We start from the raw sequence: 19,892 nt of genomic DNA, 5'->3' as shown, positions 1-19,892 counted from the left end.
GGGCAGCCGGGACAGTAAAGGTGCTCATAATTTTATTATGAATTTAAAAAATATTGCTCTGATTACCTACAGCTGTCAGTCACGCGCATGCAATTATATATAAACAAATCTGTACTCCCGATGATTGGTGAGTGCAAAAGATTTACAAGAGGGAATGCGCAGCTCATTTGCTGTCAATGAAGCAGCGCGCGCTGTACAAACACCAACGCCTACAGAAATAATATACAACTTAATTCAATTCAATTTTATTTATGAAGGACTGCCAAGAAATTTACAATATTATACGCAAAAATAAAGGAAACAAATTAAGGAATTTATAATGATAAAATAGCTAATAAATAATTTTCAAAATTAGAATTAATGAAAATTAAAATGAATTATTGTTTACTATCTGTCCGTGCAGACTTTGTGCTGCCAGAAATCGTCATATTGAGGTATACATCCACCCTTTTTATGCTTTTACACCTATATCCAATCGCAATAAATGTTATCGTTAAATAAAATTTCACAATTAATATGTATATTATCTTTTGTGATTGCTTAATCTGTCTGATCTAATTATTAATCAATTGTGTAAAGTGTTGCAACATCGGGCCAAAGTATAAGTTTGGAGCGCGCAGTCCGCGCCGCACGCGTCCGCGCGTTCGAACCGCGTAAACTGCAAGTGCCACTTGATGGCGGTGCTTGTCCTGTTCAGAAAGAGTGTATTCCATGTCTCCACAATAATAGTTTTACTGGTGTCGTCACCATTCTGTTGCGTGCGATACGATACGTCCCACAACACAGAGAAACTTTTTTTTATAATTTGGGTAGGGAGCGGAACCTCTATATATTTTGTCCAAGGAAGATCTTTACTATTACATAGAAAAGTTAATGAAACGGAAACGTAATAAAATTCTTATTGAATTATAACACACAGCAGACATGCGCACGCGCTTTTCAATCGTCGATTATCTGAACGTTACAAGCAGTAGGCGGCCGTGGGCTCGCTTCGTCAACCTGTCGAAAAGAGCCGCTCGGAAACATTTGACATTTTTTATGTGCACGTTATGATATCAAGCAAGCACATTGCACACGTGTCGATCAGCCAAAAACTCGTTATAATAAGGATTATTTAAATAAATCTTTATTTAAACGTTCAAGAGTTTTTGATAAACTTTTAATCAACAACACTAAGACAAATATTTTTAAATGTTTATGTATCATCATTTTATATACTTAGCACAACAGTTCCTGTACGGAAGTGCTCGCGGTTCAGCCATTTTCGTACAACCGCTTAAGTCGTAACATGACGCCACTACAACGAAATGTAATTAAAGAAGATGCGTAGGGATTGTTAGTAAAAACTTTTAAACGGGCGCAAATTCAACTTGTCTCATATTTGGTTACTTTTAATTACAACAGGCGTGTGTAATGTGTTATAGGTCGTACACATTTTTTCTGAAGACTTTTCTTAGAAAATAAATTATTATCGTATCTTGTAAGATGAAACCTTCTGCACTGCATCACAAGTAAATTTATTAAAAATGAAATGGCCTTTGTATACAGACGTACGACAACATTGCAATGAGATGGCGAGGATTACACGAGAGCTTCTTCTCAACATTAAAATGCTGCAGCAAACGGGTAATCTACACGCGGCTGCGCCGGAGCGATTTGGGCTGGGGCCTATTTTTCTTATTGATATCCTCGTGTTTGATGACCTTTAGGTGCCGATAAAAATAGTAAGATGTATGAGTTTCTGAAGCAAATTGTTTTTCCTGCACCGCGAGTAAACGGACATTGTGTGCTGCCGTTGAGTTTTGTAGCAAGAGTGAAGATGCGACGAACCGGTGACCGACGCCGACAAACGAAATCGTCGGGTGACTCTCGCGCTAATATAACGTTCAACGTTTCCAAACACGAAACTAAACTCCTTCACGCGTAGGCACATGGCCTGCATTGAAAATATAAAAGTCATATATAATATCAATATTAACGAGTTTCATAACACCAAAGCAAAAGACAATATCCGCAGCGTCTTCATATCCTGTCTGTCCTGCAAGATGTCTTTTGTTGCTTGCATGCAGCCCCAGAACAATTTGAAACAGCGTGTCCGTTGGCGCAACGCTGTTGCCTGTCAGTACGTCACTGCTCACACTTTTCTACCATTTGTCATTGAAGTGTCCAGGCGACGAATTACGTATGTAGTTTTAAAAAAAACTAGTTATTGTCACATGCTGTCTTGCATCGGCTGTATCGGCTTTACATGAAAAATCATTCGTCTTACAAGGGGTTGCTCGACTACCGTCGTTGGGATCGAGTCGCTGCAAAATGTTTTTCAAATCTGGACGAGGCGTGTGGCGCTCTTCGTTTCTTTTATTTTTTGTCCAAGGCATTGGTTGTGTAGAGCACGAAACATTGGTCTGGAAATTGGAACGCTTAGAAATTATAAACAGAGCTTTGTAAATATAGCTTTTTTTAAAAAAGGCGGTAGAAGACGCTTTGACTGCATTGTAATGCTTCTAATTCGGAGAGGCCGGCAGCAAACGTGATTACTGTGAAACACAACTATAACCCCCTAGCTGATGGCAGTGTTCGCCGCACGGTCGCGCCGAGCTGCAAGGTGCGGCCTGGCCTCGCGCACGGTGCTGCTCGCTGATCACGTGTTTTGGACTTAGCTTAAATAGCAACTGTCGCCGCCACAATAATATCCGCGGCGTGTAGTGTCTATGCAGACGGGCGCAGGCTGTGCGGGGCGCGCGAGTGCGGGGGAGTGCGGGCGGGCACACCGTGAGAGCCTCGATTTTACTTTTATCCGTGAGCTTTTTAGCGCAAAAAGCTGCGCCGCGGGCGGGGCGGCCGGGCGGGCGGGGCGGCCGCGGCGGCAGTGCGCGCGCGCCTCCCGACCCGCGCGCCCGTGTGCCCGCGCAGCGTGCGACCTGCGCCGGCGCCCGACGCGAGTGCAGTGCCACCGCCACCCAGCAGATAGGTCGCGGTACGTTGACCGCGGCGCCCGCATTGTCCTGCCGTTTTAACGGTAATCGCCGATTGTGCGCAGCCAATTATCCGTCGCGAAAACGCACAGCGAGTGAGCCGCGAGCCGATGGACGTGTCGAGAACCGTTGAAGTTTGAATAGTGCGGCACAGGCGTGCGCCGGGCTGTGCTGCGTCAGCCGGGAGCCCCGAGAGCGCCCGGGGCCGTGTGGTCCCGAGCGGGGCAGCACGACCTGGCTCTGGCCCGATGCCGCGAGTCCGTCCCCAGCGGCCGGTGCAACTGTATGGACTTAACGTAAGTATCCACACTAAGCATGTGCTCAGTGCTCTCAATGTGTAATCAATCCCGTGAACTTCCACGGCCAGGCACGTTTCATGTGCAGGAAGGCTCTGCCGGCCAGGCGGATTTGTCGCGGTCGAAGCCTTTTAAAATTTATCGTTGTTTCATTCCTTGCGTACGCCGACGCGTACATCTCTTCACAAAATGTGCACAGATCGCTACATTCAAAGCCTACCCGAGCAGCGCGCGTGCGAACTGTTCAATGGGTACTCCCGCTTCTAGACCGGACGTGACATTCTTCCACCTTGCTCTGTAGTGCGGTGCCTAAAGTGTCCCGACAATCCGTTACACCAGAAAGTCGACTTGGACATAGCTTTGGTCGACAGGAATACCGATTCCCGTCACAGGTTGCAAAATGAATTTGTTTCTTCACCTAATGGTGCGTACGTGTCGCACAGAGCTTTAACAGTATAGAGACTGCTAAAGCTTCTCAAACTGCAACTTTTTGTCGAATAGCAATTACCAAATGTACGAATGACTTCATTATACACTTACATTAGCCGTTTATTTTCCTGTTCAAAGTTCTTAGCGTCGAATAGAATAAAAAATTCTACATGTTGCTGAAATAGAAATTTTTCTACTTTAGTAGGACCGTCTGCCGCACGGATGCGTTTATTTGACGCGACCTTTATATTCACTTCAGTAAAACTAAATGGATTATTTTTTGGATATCACTTTGGGTAACTCAGCGATAAATGGTGTACGAGCAGCTATGAGATGTAACGTGTATTGTAGTGCACCCACGGGAAAGATATCGTGAAGGGCTCCCTTAGCCCCGCGGCGCGTGTGGCACAACCTTAATGCTCGTGCGCTTTAGAAGAAGACTGTCGTCTGTCAACGAGACGATTGTTGTCAGTCGGGACACGTGGGTTCACAAATGGACAAGAACCTACGTATGTAAGTTCAAATGTGACCGCTGCAATAGCCAACACCGTGAAGGCATTAAGCATGTGCCAACGGCAATCGCCTCAGTATTGAGGGTAAAACCGTACAGGGGTTTTCCCGTTTGCCTGTGGACCGTGGAGATGAACTTGCGAGTCGTTGTGGGAACATAATTAGTGAACGCGAATATAAGAACCTGCGTGTTTAAATATCCTGGAAAAAGTTAAGATGCATCAGTGCGCTGCCCTGCACCGGAGGTCGCTTGCTTTGCGCAGCTCTGTAACAATCGCACGGCTGCGGGTTAATTTCTAAAGCGAGTGTAGAGAAAGCACGCGCGCTAAAATAATTATTACTGCGTCTGCTGCAAAGCGGTGGCGAGTCAACCGACCCCATCGATCTGCCTTCGAGCAGATCTCAAGCAGATCTCGAGGCGACGGGTTCAGAGCTTCAGCCGGCGGGGACGATGCAGACGACTGTCCCCAGCGCGAACGCTTGTAGTGCAGTCGCCTTGTGACCTACAGTATTAACAGAAGGAGGTGGCCATGAGTTTCGTTCGCAACGTTTGAGAGAGCGTTACAATTTTATCTCGGCGTGCTGCCGCTGTGCGATAGCTTGTGGATTCTTGCACCGCAGGCTCTTCGACGGAGTGCCCGGTCCGAACGGCCAACAGTGTAAAATGTTAATGTAAACTGCTGTTGCTGGAGGCTCATTAGTAGAGAATATGTGGAGGTGCTCGGCTAATGTCGGCGCAGGCGTCCGCGCACAGCTGGGCGCTGTGGCCTCTCTTGTATTAGAGACTTGGTAAGTTGCCGGGCACACAAGGCTGCGCGCCTCGGGTCGACGCTCTCCGAATTCCGGTCTAAAGTAAATCAAAGTGTTTTCGATTAATTAACATCTGGTACAGTAACGCGCATCTCGAAAATGTAAACGCTGTAACTAATCGGCCGGAGCCGCGGGCGGGCGCGGGCGGGCGCGGGCTGCGGGGAGCGGGGGTTATTACCGGCGCGATGGCCGCTGATCTCGCGGCCCGTCGGCACTAAGACCGACCGATTCGGCTTTAGTTTTTAGACGGCCGCGCGCATCGCACCCGGGGCCAGCTTTTTGTGACGGCGGCGCACGTGACCTACTGGATTCATTCCTAATGAGGACGCTTCACCTTCTGCCTGCAGGGGCGCATGCTCGCCGTTGCAGCTGTACGCGCACGCTGCGATGCACTGCAGTGGTGAGCGACGGTTTGTACGTTTGAACACACCGTAAAGCGCGTCCCTCTGACATTGTCCACTGAAGGTATCGTTTAAAGAACTAGCGCAACTTTTTATCCGCGCCGCGTGCTGCCAGCAGCTCGGGGGCAAAGGTTTTCGCGCTAATACTTAACAATAAATAAAATTTGTCTGTTTGATTTATACATAATTTGTCTATTTTTCATAGTTATTATATTATTGATAAACTGTAATTAGTAGGTACTTCTTCTAAATTTAAATTAGGAAACCGACTGGATGTTAAAAAGTAGTTACGCTACACGCGTTTCTGTGCAGCTACAAGTGCCAGTAGTGGGAATTCGCCTCCAGGTCTAGACGTCGTCTTGGAGGCTGGGGTCGTGCCGGTCGCGACGTAGCGGCGTCGTGCTGCCGATGGCCTCCGCGTCGCGCACGGTGTCGGGCAGCGGGCAGCGCGCCGTCTCCGGCATCAGCAGGCACAGCGCGCCCGACACCAGCGACGCCGCGCCGAACACCAGCGCGGGCAGCCCCGTCCACAAGCCCATCTGTCGATTTCATTACATTCAAATCAATTAAATCCAAAGCAATGAATGAACTTCAGAGTCAGCTGCTGATGCCATAAAAGTTCTGCCTTAAATGGGCACGGTATCTTTTTCCAACTTAGCACTTCTGAAGAAATAATAAATAATCAAGTAACACAGAGGTGCGGACATTTGCTTGAGAACGCTATCGATGTTTTGATTGACGATGGACGGTTGGAAAATCGCCATCAACACCACATTAGCCGACAGAAGCTCAGCGCGAGGCAAAGGCATCCACAAAAGATTGCCTCGTTGAGCTGTCTCGCGCTGTCCGCATCCCGCGACTTCGCTTGTATTAAACTAAGTCGTCGATCGACCTTGTGCGAGACTAGGGAATACTCCAACTCCAATACTCCGACGGATAATAAAAGGCTGAAATTCCACGAAGTAATTTAGAGTAGTCGTATTTTACGAGGCGATTTAAGATCGTAAAAGTAATAAGCTATAGTTCCGCCGTTTCGAAACAATCCGGTGTATAGACCAAGATCAAAGCGGTCCAGGATCCGGGCTGAGCGTTCGTGCGGGCGATGACACGAGCTGCGGCACAGCAGCAGCGCGGCCCGAGGAGCTTACCAGCAGCGGTGTCTGCGGCGCGAGCAGTGCTCCCCCGCGCCCGGCCGCCGAGCACGCCGCGTGCATGGAGTTGCGCGTGCACGTGGGGAACAACTCCGACGTGTACATGTATACGATGTTGTAGGAGAACGTTGCCAGCATCTCGAAAGCTAGGAACAGCGCCAGCCCGGCAGCGGCGTGCCCTGGAACACATTGCAAAACTATGCTACCCCGCCTTTATGGACCATCATGAAATATACATGGAACATATTTTAAACGACTAGAGTAAACTTTTCTAGTAACTAAAGATCTGACCTTGAGACACGAAAGGCTGCGCGACGCAGAAGAGGCCGCCCAGCACGAAGGAGAAGAGTAACGGCAGGCGGCGGCGGTGGCGCGCTAGTGCCAGCCAGTAGAACACGTTGGCGGGCACGTCCATCAGCATCAGCAGTGCGAAGTTCACGTACTTGTTGCCCGCGATCAGCACCGAGCTGATCATCATGCCGTAGTTGATCAGCGTGATGGTGAACCACCACACTAGGCACACGAGGAACCTCTGCATCATTATCCTAGATTTGAAGGTCTCCCGTAGCGAATTCCAGTCGTTCTTTTTGGACGCAGAGTTCTCATCGACGTAGTCCAAGCGGGCAAGCGTGGTCTTGTCCAGCTGCACTTTGTTCCTGCGAGCTATCTTCTCTATCAGCTGTGTGGCCCTCTCCGTCTTGCCCTTGCTGAACAGCCAGCGTATGCTCTCGTCCAGGAACAGCGCGTAGGTCGCGATGAGCAGCGTAGGGGCATAGATAGCTCTGAGGAAGTGGCGCCAGTAGGGCACGGCCCATGCCACCATCGGCATGACCACCAGCCCGGCGGTGTAGCAGTTTAACAGAATCATTTGGTAGAACACCGCGCGCTTCTTCTCGATTATTTCTATACCTGTGAACATAAGGCTCCAATTGGAACTGTGCGCAAGGGCTCGTTCAACAAGTTGACATCTTGATGGGTTTCACTGTTGAATTATTCCTGTCTCGGTAAAATTAGTGTAACTATTGTACTTACCGTAAATTATTGGTACCGCAAATGTCTTAAAGCGCGAAAGTTTCAATGATGTTCCTCGATGTACGCGCAGATCGCGGCCGTAGAATATATAACACATACCGGGTGTTGAGGCCGCAAACTGTAGTAGCTGCGATAACAATTTATGTGGACTATCTGGAGCGAGTACTAACTCAACATAAACATGGGCGAGAGCGCGTCGCCAACGGCGGCCTCCAGCGCCTCCAGCGCCACGTAGGTCCAGAAGGAGCCCGCGAAGCTCTTGGCCAGGCCCAGCAGCGCGCCGGCCGTGCCCGCGAACACCGCCGCCGCCTTGCGCCCCAGCCTGCAATGTCGAGGCACACTTAGCGGCTTCCAAACATTCTCTTTCTCTGTTTTCCACATAATTTTATGTATTCGTTTTATATTACTATCTGACATCGTTTTGAAGTTCCGCTGCGAGCGCGCGTCTGTAAGCAAGAGGAGACACAGTCCTAAATTTGAATTCAATTCGAAGGATTTTTCTGTGAGCTATGGACACTCACCTGTCGGAGATCTGCCCTTGTAGCAGCAGGCCGAGCATGTTGCCGAGCATGTGCGCCGTGCCCACCAGCGGCGGCTTCCACTCCTCGCACGCCAGCCCGTACTGCAACCGGCAAGCCGTGTACCCGTGAACAGTACGCGCTGCGTCTGCACATACGCGCTCGGCAACGTCGCGCACTGTACTTCATTTTAATGACAAGATCCTCTTGCTCAACAGTTCGGGGGTTACCAAAAACCTCAAGCTCATCTTACGAAACCTGACCCGCATGTGATGGATATAGGTATGCTCTCACGGAAATCACATCAGCGCGCAGATTTTAATCCTAATAGCGCCAAGACACGTAAATGTTATAAATTGTTTCAAATTTTTGGTCCGAGACCACACTGGCTTCGTTATGATGTTTTGCTTGATCGTTTGCGAGCGCGGCAACGTTACACGATCACACTAACTGCGAAGCGAAAGCGAAGCAAACGTCACAATTTGTTGGGCCTTTTTATTGTTCAGTCACTAGTTTATCACGTGCCCGGTGTTTTATTGTGATTAATTTAGTGCAAACAAAAGATTTAAATAAATTCGTAGCTAAATATTGTTGAGGCTGGCCGCGCGTCACTGACGTGTGATAGGGGAAAACGTGTTTGCGTTTCCGAAGTCTTCCACATACACACGCACACGCACGCGCTTGCTGTGTAAAACTTAAAATTATTTGAAAATCAGCCAACATAGGCACCCCGCGGCAGCCTGGCGGTACGTGGGGCCACAAGTTCGTTGCGCGTGCACGCCAGGAGCACCGTGCGCGGGCGGCAAGCTTCTGCTATCGCGCCGCGCAAATAAAAACCGAACACTTTACATTTATTTGCACGATTTTCGTGCACAAGTGCAATTTGTTGCGCTCGGATCATTTCAGTTTTTGATGCAAGTGAGGACGTCGATTGCGCGGCGACAGCGTGCCGATGCGACAGCGGACACGTGAGGCGTTGATACATTTATTCGGTATCTAACGTTGCGAAGCAAATTTATATCATCAATATTCTATTTTACGAAGACTGCTGGAGACCTGCGAGTTCCGGCCTGTCCTCGCATAAAAAGATTTATCAACTCGATAAGATCGCGGTGTCGCTGCCGGCAGCCTCGCACGACCCCTGGCAGAGGCGGTTTGCCTCCCGCCGTCTCAAATGACTTCTCAATAAAAACGCGGGAACTGCTGCCGCCCCGCGCGCGTGCACGGCATTCGTTATGTCGTATGCAGCGGCGCGCCGGGCTCTTATCCGCGGGCATCTCGTTGCTTGTTTTCGGTTACAGACGGACCTCATTTAGTTGACTAATGACCGTCACTCGCCGCGGCACCGAGCGCACGTAACAAGGAGCGACAGGCGTCGGGAGACCTCCTATTGGCGACCAGCTGCTTCGTCACTGACAGTTTAAGACATAAGAACAGAATTTTTATTTTTATTATATATTCCCATGATGGATATGGGGAAGGTTAAGTGGGATATATTGATGAAAAAACTGTTTTCGTGGTCATTGACAGTAGTACATAGGTGTTCCTACTTTCACCATCGACGCCTCCATATGCTGAGAAGAACCCAGTCGTGTTCGGCCCTACAGGCAGCGTACCTCGGCCACGAAGCTGTGTGGCTCGTCGTACTGCCAACGGGCGCACGGCGCAGCGCAGCGCGGCGCGGCCGCGGGCCCCGACGCGTTCAGCTGCAGCGAGGCGCCGCCCGCGGGCTCTGCACACCTGCGCCGCGCGACATGCAATGTGGAACAACTCTGAACGCACACCCTCCGCGAGACCCGTGTGAAGGTGGCGCGGTGCGTGGCCGTAAAGGTCCAAATTCAAGTGTTTCTTTTGACTGATGTTGTCTGAGTGAGCAGCGGGCCGGCCGGCGTCCTCGCCTTACCACAGCCGATGTTGTTCAGTTTGATCAATAGTCGGGCTTGTAAACTGCACCAAAGCAGGAGACGCTGTAGTCAGTGCGGCAACGGGGCGCGAGAGGCCTGCTATCGGCGCCCTATTGTTTAGCCGATAAGGCCTGCGTGCCGGCTTAGTCAAGCTTCGCTCCGTTGCGCCACGTTGATTGGCTTCCGAGTAGAAGTTACCCGGTTAGGCTCACCTGTAGCCAACCTCCTCCGCGACGAACACGTAGTTGACGTTGTACATGGAGTTGGTGGCGTACACGAGCGCCAGCATGCTCATGGTGAGCAGCTGGTGCTTGCCAAACGCGCCCAACTGCTCCAGCACCGCGTCCAGCTGCGGCCGCGGCTCGTCCTCTGCCATGTTGCACTCCGCGCCCCGCACACCTCCCCCGTACAGTCCTGCCGGGTGACCCTCACGCAGCGCGGTTTACACAGAAAACTTTTGTCGACACAGATTGTTGTGTTCGATGTCCCAACAGACGCAGGGCGCGGATATTAATTGTTGAAAAACTTAATCAACTGAAATAAACTTTACGCTGTTTTATAGATTCTTTTAAATATTATTTATCCCAGGTGATCCCGCCGCTCCCCCCATAGCGGGCGACACTTGTATTTATGTATGGAATTACGTGAAGACTGGCACTAGTCAAATGTTTCAGTGAGTAGCTGCGCTTTACAAAATAAAGAAAAACGTGAGCGAGTGCCGGCTGCGGCCGGTTAAATGCACTTCATTTGAATTTGTATCGGACGACAAGCAGGCGGGCGTGCGCGCGGGCGCGCTCGCGGCGCGCGTCTTATCAGATAAGTGCAGTCGCTGCCGCCGCCCCCGCCGCCCGGCCGCACTCGGCGGCACTCGGCGGCGCCAGGCAGTGCCCGGGCCCGCAGCGGGACGCGCCTTTCGTTTCTGCTGGACTCTTCTGGCAGACTTCGTTATTGTCACGTCAGCGGACGCGCGCTGCTGACTGCGGGCCGTGGGCTTCCTGCAAGGATGGCCTCGATGAGCGTTCTTCCGCTTCCCGCATCCAGCGACTTGCCACCCCCTAAAAGGAGACCACCCACCCCGCGTTGACGGGCTCGCGGTTGCTACTCGGGTACCTTTCGTCCTCAAAGACAGTCAAATGTAGTAACGCTAATCTAATAACAGAAACCGACGAATTCGTGTTGGAGCCTTCTGGGTCGATCATAGGTAAGGATGTTAAACTCATATCTAGCGACAGGTCTCATATCTAGTCAAGTCTCCCGTCGGGAGCCCTGCGCCTAGTCATGTCATTACGTCTCCGTCCATGCGAAATTAGACCTCAGCGGCGTACCAATCCGGTAAAAGAACAGTGTTACGGCTAGATCTACTGGGCCTAATTAATAAACACGAGGATTGAGCAAGGCGCTCGTAGTACCTACATTTACAAATGGCGTATCCTGTAAGGCCCCAAGGCTGATGAAACTGATGAAAGACAGATAAAATGCCAAAATGGCCAACAGCATTGCGTGTCGCGCAAAGTCAGTATTATCAAAATAATGTATCGTCGCATCCCCAGCTGCGCTTAAAGAACTAGCGCGGAGTTATTTCCTCGTTCCCGCGCCTTGATATTTTTGATGATTCATCGCCCGCTCGCCCGCAGCAAGAGACGCATGCGCAACTGTCGACGCAGCCATGTATTCGATTTTTTGTTAAACGCACTCTTGGTCTTCTTTACTGCGCGAGCGCACGCAACGGTCTGCTGTCACGAATTCACGGCGATCAAGTGCACCGAGGCCGCGGCGTCCGGATCGCACGATCACCTTTTGAAACGTGAAATCGATTCCACGAACTTTCATACGATGTGCATCTCCGCGAGCAAGTCGAAAAATAAACTAATTTTCGACGAATTAATATCTATTGGCTATTGTGCGCAGCGCTAAAAGTGATATCTGACCTGCTCTGTTTCAAGCCGATTGTGGGGCATACAGATAATCCTAGCACCCGCATCGCACTTGCGCGTGCGCCGGGAGCGTCTCGCTCCGGTCGATGGGCCACTTATACCCGCGACAGTTGTACAGAAGCACCGCAACAGCAAGCCTCCGCGATGCTGCGTGCCCGCACTGCTTCACGAGCTGCATCAATTTCGCTCTCGGCCGCCGTTTATCGCGCGACTTTAACCGCCGGCCGGACGCGGTTACAGACCGGCTCTAATTGGAGTGTACAGTGCAGTGTACAAGTGCACGCACCGTTGTCTGACCTGCGACACTTAGCGCGCGGCTCGCGGCGCTCCGGGCTGTACACTGTTCTACTTTTCCACCCGCTACACGAAATTATCTGCATTGGCAACACCTCCGATTATAGTTAAAAATCGACATGGTTTTTTTAAAGGGACCCATGTAAGGCGCGTGCTATGTTAGTTGGTTGAGAGGTGATTTGAGGGTCTGGGATTCTGGATTCTGGAGAAGTCTGCGACTGTCAGCTGACCTGACCAAATGCTAAAAAGTACTCTTACTTACAGCAAACTTAGACTGTGTTAACACAGCGCTGGGAACAATTTGGATTGGCAATCACTGTTAAATCCAGACTTACAATCAGATGGAGTGCGAAGTCTAAGATGTGAGCGCCCTTTGCTTCACCGCGTGGTATTCGTCCCTTGCTTGTTGCTAAAGGTGACGCACTTAACGCAAGGTGTCATCAGTAGCAGTTAGATAGGTGCACAGCACATGCTGGTGCAGGCTGGAGTAGGCCGCAGAGAGATTTATTTCTGTTTCTCTTCATATAAGTTTCATTGTACGAGTAGGCTCCGCCTGTTATTAATTACTACAAATTGGGCTCTTCTGGCATTCTTCTCGAGACTTGTGATGAGTTAACAAGTCCACGTCGCAGTGACAGCAGGTTATGCTTTAAGCTGGCTCGAAAATGGAATTATTCAGTGAGGAAGTACTCCGTGACCCTGCACCCAGTGCCCCTGAGCGCCTGCTCAGGGAATATCCTGGCTAGGACTTCAGGGCATCGGTGTTGGTGCCGCGTGCATGGTAGCGAGTGCACTTGTTGGTTGGAGCCGCCGGGGCGCTGCAGGCGCGGCTGCTCGCTGTGGGCACATACTTCGCGTGTACTCGCCGGGCACCGCCGTTGAGCGGTCGTGCACACAATAATAAATGTTAATACAAAAGCTTAAGGTCCACATTAGAGTTGCCTTTAATTGTCATACACAGACACTAATGCATAGTCCCGTTATTTCGACCACGACTGTATCTTTATGACTTTCAAATACGAATGAAGTGTGAAAAGCTAAAAGCGAGGACCCGGGGGCGCCCGCATGTGAGTGTCAACTTTTTACACGCATTATTGAGTATTTCGTACGAACTATTCCGATAGACCTTGGAGGATTTGCTTCATTAGTGTCATCGACTGCAGTAGTCCGGTGACTTGTCTGTTGGTCCTGAGTGACCAGAGTGCTTGTCGGAGCCAACCTTTGCGACCAATAAATAAATGTATGAGACGTGCTCTTGCTGAGTGCTGTCGGCCGAGTGTACCAGGACTCATTAAGTTGTATTGTTTGTTGCAGGCGCAGGCGCAGCGCGGCGCGGCGCGGCCTCAAAGTCTCCGTGCGCGCACAGCTCGCCGCCCGTGCGTGTTCTGGCCGCTGGAGATTTGGTAGCCTCTCAACACTCATACGCTCTCCACTTTAGGTACCACTGCGTAGTTACCTGTGCGATAGCCAGTGGCGTATGTGCGTAGGTGTCAATGTATGCTAAACACTGGCAGGCTGTTCGCGGAGGCCAGATGTAATAGAAAGTTAGGGTCCTGCGGCGTCGAGGTGTCCGCGCGGCCACCGCGCTCCAGTTGCGGTTTAGACACCAAGCGGTGTAGTATCTACAACATCTTCAACATACGTTCATAGCTGTTAGCGTAGATCTATGTGCGACGCCAATCGCGTTTGCGTAACAGAGCTCTTGTTGTAAAGTCCCCGCGGGTACAGCCGGCAGGCGCGCGCGCGTTCCTGTATCCGTTCAAATGTCAATAACCATCAGAAATAAATAAATAAACGACGACACCTCCGCGCCAATTATATCCGATGAGACGCTGATTTGATAAAATGCGTGCTCAGCGCGCGCCGAACTGACCTCTGTTCTCTCGAGCTAACGTTCATTATGGAGTGGCGAGTGTCTAGCACCTCCTCTATTGGTACTTGGAAATATTTAAATATCAAACTGAATAGAAGTTCTGTGTGCGCATCTCAACACGACGGCACACGCAGCCGCGGCGGCCGTGCTGGCGGATGTTTGGTCCGAGCGTAAAAAAAGTTACATTTATTATTTACAAGTCTTCCCTTCTTAGTGAGCTGAACTAGTGACAACAGGACCGTGACGGTTAACTATTCTTCCGAAAATAACAGTCTTTTACAATCGCGCATGACGTCATGTAACGCGTTGGCGTTCGGTAGGAGGTGTTTTACGCCTCCAAAAATCTTAGAGCGGTTATTTGAATGCTTTAATAAAAAAATGATTAGCTACAAATTGGCGTGACAGGCGCGTTAGTGGAGGGTGTATGAGTTGTTGAGTGCGCTCACGTTTTGACGATCTTTTCTTGAATTAGAAACTGAAGACGTTCAGCGACCGATAGTGTTTCGACTTCTGCAAGTGTTAAATAGTGTTGCGCCAGGCAGCGCAGTGCGCGAGTGCAGTGCGAGACCTCAGTGTGAGACCTCAGTGCAAAGTAAAAATGTTGACCCGCGCGGAAAAAGCGCGCGCAGCGTGCGGCGGGCGGGCAGTCGCGACATGAAGCGCAGCAAGTCTTACACGTGGCTGTCGGGGCTGCTGAGCGCGCGCGGCGAGCCGCCGGCGGAGCCCCCGCAGCCCTCGCAGCCCCCGCCGCAGCCCCCGCCGCAACCGCCGGAGCCCGAGTGGGGCGCGCCGCCCTGGGTGCGCGCCGACGCTGCGCCCGCCGACAGGTCAGACAACCAATTTGTTCTTACACACACTTGTTCATTGATTCCTTAGGTTTTTTCATAGCAGATGGTCACTGTTTGCTGTATTGACATTCGACAACCACGAGTAATTGAGACATCGGTGAGTAAGCTCGCATTCTTTCCCGACCGACGCAAGAGGCCGCCTAATGAAGCGATCAGGCAAGGGGACTCGAGAACAGCCCTCGGCAGCTTTGGCTGTTCTTATTATGCGTTAAGCATTCCGAATCAAGGCGGGGGCCACTTGATCGGTTGCTGTTTTAAAACATTTTTAAATAATAAAAACTCTTTACTGAAAGGTTTCTGTATTAGCATTAGATAAATCGTGTGCAAAGAATTTCGTCCCCTCCCTTGTTCGCGCCAAAACTGTAGTTTGCTAGGCCTTGACAACATCTATTCTTAATCTCAATTTATTACCAACTGTCAATTATAGTGCAGTAGCCCGGGCAGATCAACGTTTACGTTGTGGCTTTGTCTCCGTACATAAGAAATTTTGGCTTGACGCGTCATAAGACGTGCCAGGCCTACACAGCCGTACGTTGCAAGTTACAAGTCCTGTTTGTTTCCCACGGATGTGAAGTTTGTCGCGATGTGCAAACGTCATCCTGAGCATCAATTCGTTTATAATTTTATCGTCCCTTTGGCGCTTGCATTAGCAGCTCTCCAGTGCGGTTGGATAAGTTCCTTTCTTTCTTTGATAGTTCACATATGTACTTCATGAGTTAGGACGCCGGGGATGTATTACCGTCCACCACTAACCCGCGTCTTGTTTATATCACCATCATCATCATCACGTCGGCCGACAAACGCTCACTGCAAGGCATTGCCCTTCCACAGAGATCACCGCGACGACCGGCCTTGCCCAGCGTCTAGCGGCTTCCCGCGAAGTCGGCCCCGGTTTGTATGACATCGAGTAATTCGTTCAATTCGTTTAATGCATTTGAATCGTCGCGAGCGAGCAGTCGCCGCCGCGGCACCAGCGAGGGCCGCGCGCGCTTTGGGCGGCGTGCGACGCCCTGCTCCTAATGTTTTTCGATGGAAAAATTTGATCGCTTGTACGTCAAGAGAGGGTTACCACAAGAACCCAATTTCATAGAAACTAGAAGCAAGTTAGTGAACAGTAATACCTTGCAATACCAAGTATTGTATGGTATTATTGTGTTTTATATGTTCAATGATCTACTATTTATTTTTATTGGGCGCTGCAGGCGAAGGACTCTCGAGGGAAACCGAAGCAACTTAGCTTGCGGCTCACTCGGAAGCACTTGCAAGTCGCGCCGCACCGGCTTAGCACTAACGGTTCAGCTGACGATTAACACGTGAACACTCGCGACAGCATCAAACGCGACGCAGCCGTGCACTTGTGCGAAGCTATAAAGATACCGGCCAGGTTCAGACATAGTTACAGCCGCCCGCCGTGCTGCGGCCGCTGCGGTCGCCGCGTCCCATTACATAAATACGTTTTCAATTTACACCGAGTTCGTGTTCGAAATCCATTTACCTCAGGAAAAGTAATTGAGATTCAAAACAATTTTCATTGTTGTTTACACTGATTATACAGAACTATAGCAGTGATCAACCAAAGAGGACGGCGCGCCGGCACGGCATGCCCGGCTGCAGCTGCAGAGCGCTTTATTCCTTCTTAAATAACTGTTGCGTCCCGGCGCGGGCAGTATTACTGCGATTCACAAATCGCAACGCCCGCCGGACTGAATCGATCATTAGAGACCAGCATTTAAACCTCGCGCCCAATTAAAGGTGCCCAGGAAGGCCTGTTGCATGAAATATTCCCAGTCGTTATCGACCGGCTCACTGAAATTGAATGCCCCGACCGCAGCGGCCTCGGCGGCTCCGGGGCAATCACATTTCCCGGCGCTCGAACCGCGACGTAATTGAAAACCCATTCACCGAGGCTCCGCGGCCGGTGTCGCCGCACCGCCGTCCCGACTTGTTTTTGAGTAAGAAACGACTCAACGTATTTTAGTTGAACTCAGCCTGCCACGAAGTCCACCGCCATACCCTGCTTCTGGGAGAAGGACAGGGTTGTATGGAATTCCTACTTACCAAAACCTGTAACGTTGCAAGTTAACGTCCCATAAATCTTAGTTAAAATTTTAACCAAAAAAATATTATCACGAGAAACGTCTCATAAATTGCAATACAGCAAAAAATTGTTCAACCCTTAGCGGGTAACGGTACGTCTCAAGTGGCGTGGGGTCGTGGGAGCATGCTATTGGTTTAACGGATCTTTGTTTTTATAACAAAAATTCCAATGCGCCCGCGCACCAGCACACAGAGTTCACAGTGCTCGGGAGAAGGATCCAGGCCTCGGTCGCGTTCACTAGCTAGGTGTCGTCTTACGCACCGACGCACACTCTTTGTGTCGGTTGCGTTCACCAGCTATGTGTCTTCATACGCGCCGGGGCCAATTAGAATTTACGTTATAAATTCACGCCTTGGTCCTATTCATTCTCCGGGCATCATTTAGTTCACGCCACAACCTTTACATCGTCTCGCACCCCAAGGGGTAAGTGTTGAACAAATATTATAAAAACATCATTATCATCTTTATCTATAAGTTAGAGCTCAACATTTTGTCTGTGTCCATAGTTCCATCATTATGTATTCATTATTACTTTTCAATTTGTTTATTTATTTATCTCTTCTATTTTTGTTTTACATGCTTTACATTTTGTAACTCCGTTCTGACAGTAAACAATCACATCAACTGCTTTCGGTTTCTACCCTTCCTTCATCGCAAGCCATCTCCGAGTTTACTGTCAGCGGAGCAAATTGTACATATACTTATATATGTATATCATAACTGTGACATTTATTCACAGGTGCGAGTTTAAGACTGCAAGGTTTATACTGCAAGGTTTATACTGCAAGGTTTATACTGCAAGGTTTATACTGCAAGGTTTACACTGCGAGTCTTATACTGCAAAGTTTATACTACAAGTTTTAGACTGCAAGTTTTACATTGCAAGTTTTAGACTGCAAGTTTTACACTGCAAGTTTTACACTGCAAGTTTTACACTGCAAGTTTTACACTGCAAGTTTTACACCGTTGGAATTATATCACCGTGCACCGGAACCGACACATACTGCAACCTACCGGCGCTCCCTGCTCTCGACTTGCTGCCGCCTGACCAGTCCTGGGAGATCGTGCAGCTGCCTACCACCACCATCAGGGGAGTACCGAGCTGCGATGTAAAATTAGACCAGGCCTTCTGCCCACTACCCTTAGATAATTAAACACATATATATTTTTCTTTGTGTGCCTTTTTATTGCCAGCAACTATTCTCTTAAAACGGCACACTATTTCCCCTTTAAAACGGCACACTGGCGCCCTTAACGTGGTATTAAAAGGTCTGATTTTGCATTGTAGTGTAGTTATGTGATTGTTTTTTTATTTAATTAATTTTGTAAAACGTTATTTTTGCCTTTTCTACTGCCAGCAACTGAAGTGTACATCCTTCACTTAAAAAAGTTTTTGTTTAGTTTAACATACATTTTGTTCTTATGTTGTAACTTTTTTTGCTTCTGCTATTTTTTCATAGGACCGTACACATTAGTTGCAGTTATACGCATCATTTTCATATTTTTTTGTGTTATTTTTTTTTATTCTTATACTAGCAACCATAACGTTCGTTAGTGAATTTGTAACAGAACGGAGTAGATTGAGTAGAATACTTGTTCAACACCTTCCTTATTGTGATGCATTTAATTTTTTCTTCTTTCTCTCATTACCAATTTATAAAAATAGATTAAACATGGCGCTATTGTTAACAACTTACGTAAACAAATCGCTACACTGGGTCCTCTTTTTCCTTCTGGGGATGTTTTATACTAATAGAGTCAATCAAATTTCGGACGATTCCGATAGCGCAGAAGACGTGCTTGTTAAGACATACGTTATTCTTGATTCTTTATGTAAAATGTATAATTAAAAATAATTCTCTCTTAGTGTATGTATTAGAAAAAGACATGGCCGGTAAAAATGTTGGAACATGGCACATAAAGGATTTAAAAAAAATAGGTTTGAATAAATACCAAACATAATGCGATACAACATAAACTAAAGCATTACCATTAACCGCGTAATATTTCGTTTGGGTTATTAGGTAGAATGAATCTATAACCTTCATAATTGTTTGGTCGCGTTAGTAATCCTTATAATGATTACTATTGCTAGTTTGTTTGCGAGAAGTATGAAAGAATGAGTTTAAAAGGATAAAAATGAAATTGTTATCAATAAGTTCGGATTTTATTTCCTTTAAATGAAATAAAATCCTTCGGTGACGCGCGGGGTAATGTAACGTTGCAAGTTAACGTCCCATAAATCTTAGTTAAAATTTTAACCAAAAAAATATTATCACGAGAAACGTCTCATAAATTGCAATACAGCAAAAAATTGTTCAACCCTTAGCGGGTAACGGTACGTCTCAAGTGGCGTGGGGTCGTGGGAGCATGCTATTGGTTTAACGGATCTTTGTTTTTATAACAAAAATTCCAATGCGCCCGCGCACCAGCACACAGAGTTCACAGTGCTCGGGAGAAGGATCCAGGCCTCGGTCGCGTTCACTAGCTAGGTGTCGTCTTACGCACCGACGCACACTCTTTGTGTCGGTTGCGTTCACCAGCTATGTGTCTTCATACGCGCCGGGGCCAATTAGAATTTACGTTATAAATTCACGCCTTGGTCCTATTCATTCTCCGGGCATCATTTAGTTCACGCCACAACCTTTACATCGTCTCGCACCCCAAGGGGTAAGTGTTGAACAAATATTATAAAAACATCATTATCATCTTTATCTATAAGTTAGAGCTCAACATTTTGTCTGTGTCCATAGTTCCATCATTATGTATTCATTATTACTTTTCAATTTGTTTATTTATTTATCTCTTCTATTTTTGTT

At 48.7% G+C, this 19,892-nt stretch overlaps 1 protein-coding gene across 1 annotated transcript; it reads right to left on the bottom strand.

The window, feature by feature from the left end:
* Positions 1–5,597: 5,597 nt before the first annotated feature.
* On the bottom strand, positions 5,598–10,815 carry LOC137921485 (solute carrier family 22 member 3-like). The gene is made up of 7 exons (XM_068764260.1): positions 10,239–10,815; positions 9,739–9,862; positions 8,126–8,226; positions 7,775–7,926; positions 6,864–7,481; positions 6,570–6,751; positions 5,598–5,960 (listed from the first exon to the last, which is right to left on the bottom strand). The coding sequence occupies exons 1-7, from the start codon at positions 10,400–10,402 to the stop codon at positions 5,769–5,771; spliced, it is 1,533 nt and encodes a 510-aa protein (XP_068620361.1). The 5' UTR covers positions 10,403–10,815; the 3' UTR covers positions 5,598–5,768.
* Positions 10,816–19,892: the final 9,077 nt, after the last annotated feature.

This window comes from Battus philenor, unplaced genomic scaffold, assembly GCF_028537555.1.
Source record: "Battus philenor isolate CCGP_79_NKW_IND1 unplaced genomic scaffold, ilBatPhil1.0.hap1 SCAF_19, whole genome shotgun sequence".
NCBI classification, from domain to species: domain Eukaryota; kingdom Metazoa; phylum Arthropoda; class Insecta; order Lepidoptera; family Papilionidae; genus Battus; species Battus philenor.
Note: the sequence above shows the minus strand (reverse complement) of the source record. Positions and strands in the feature narration are given on the sequence as shown.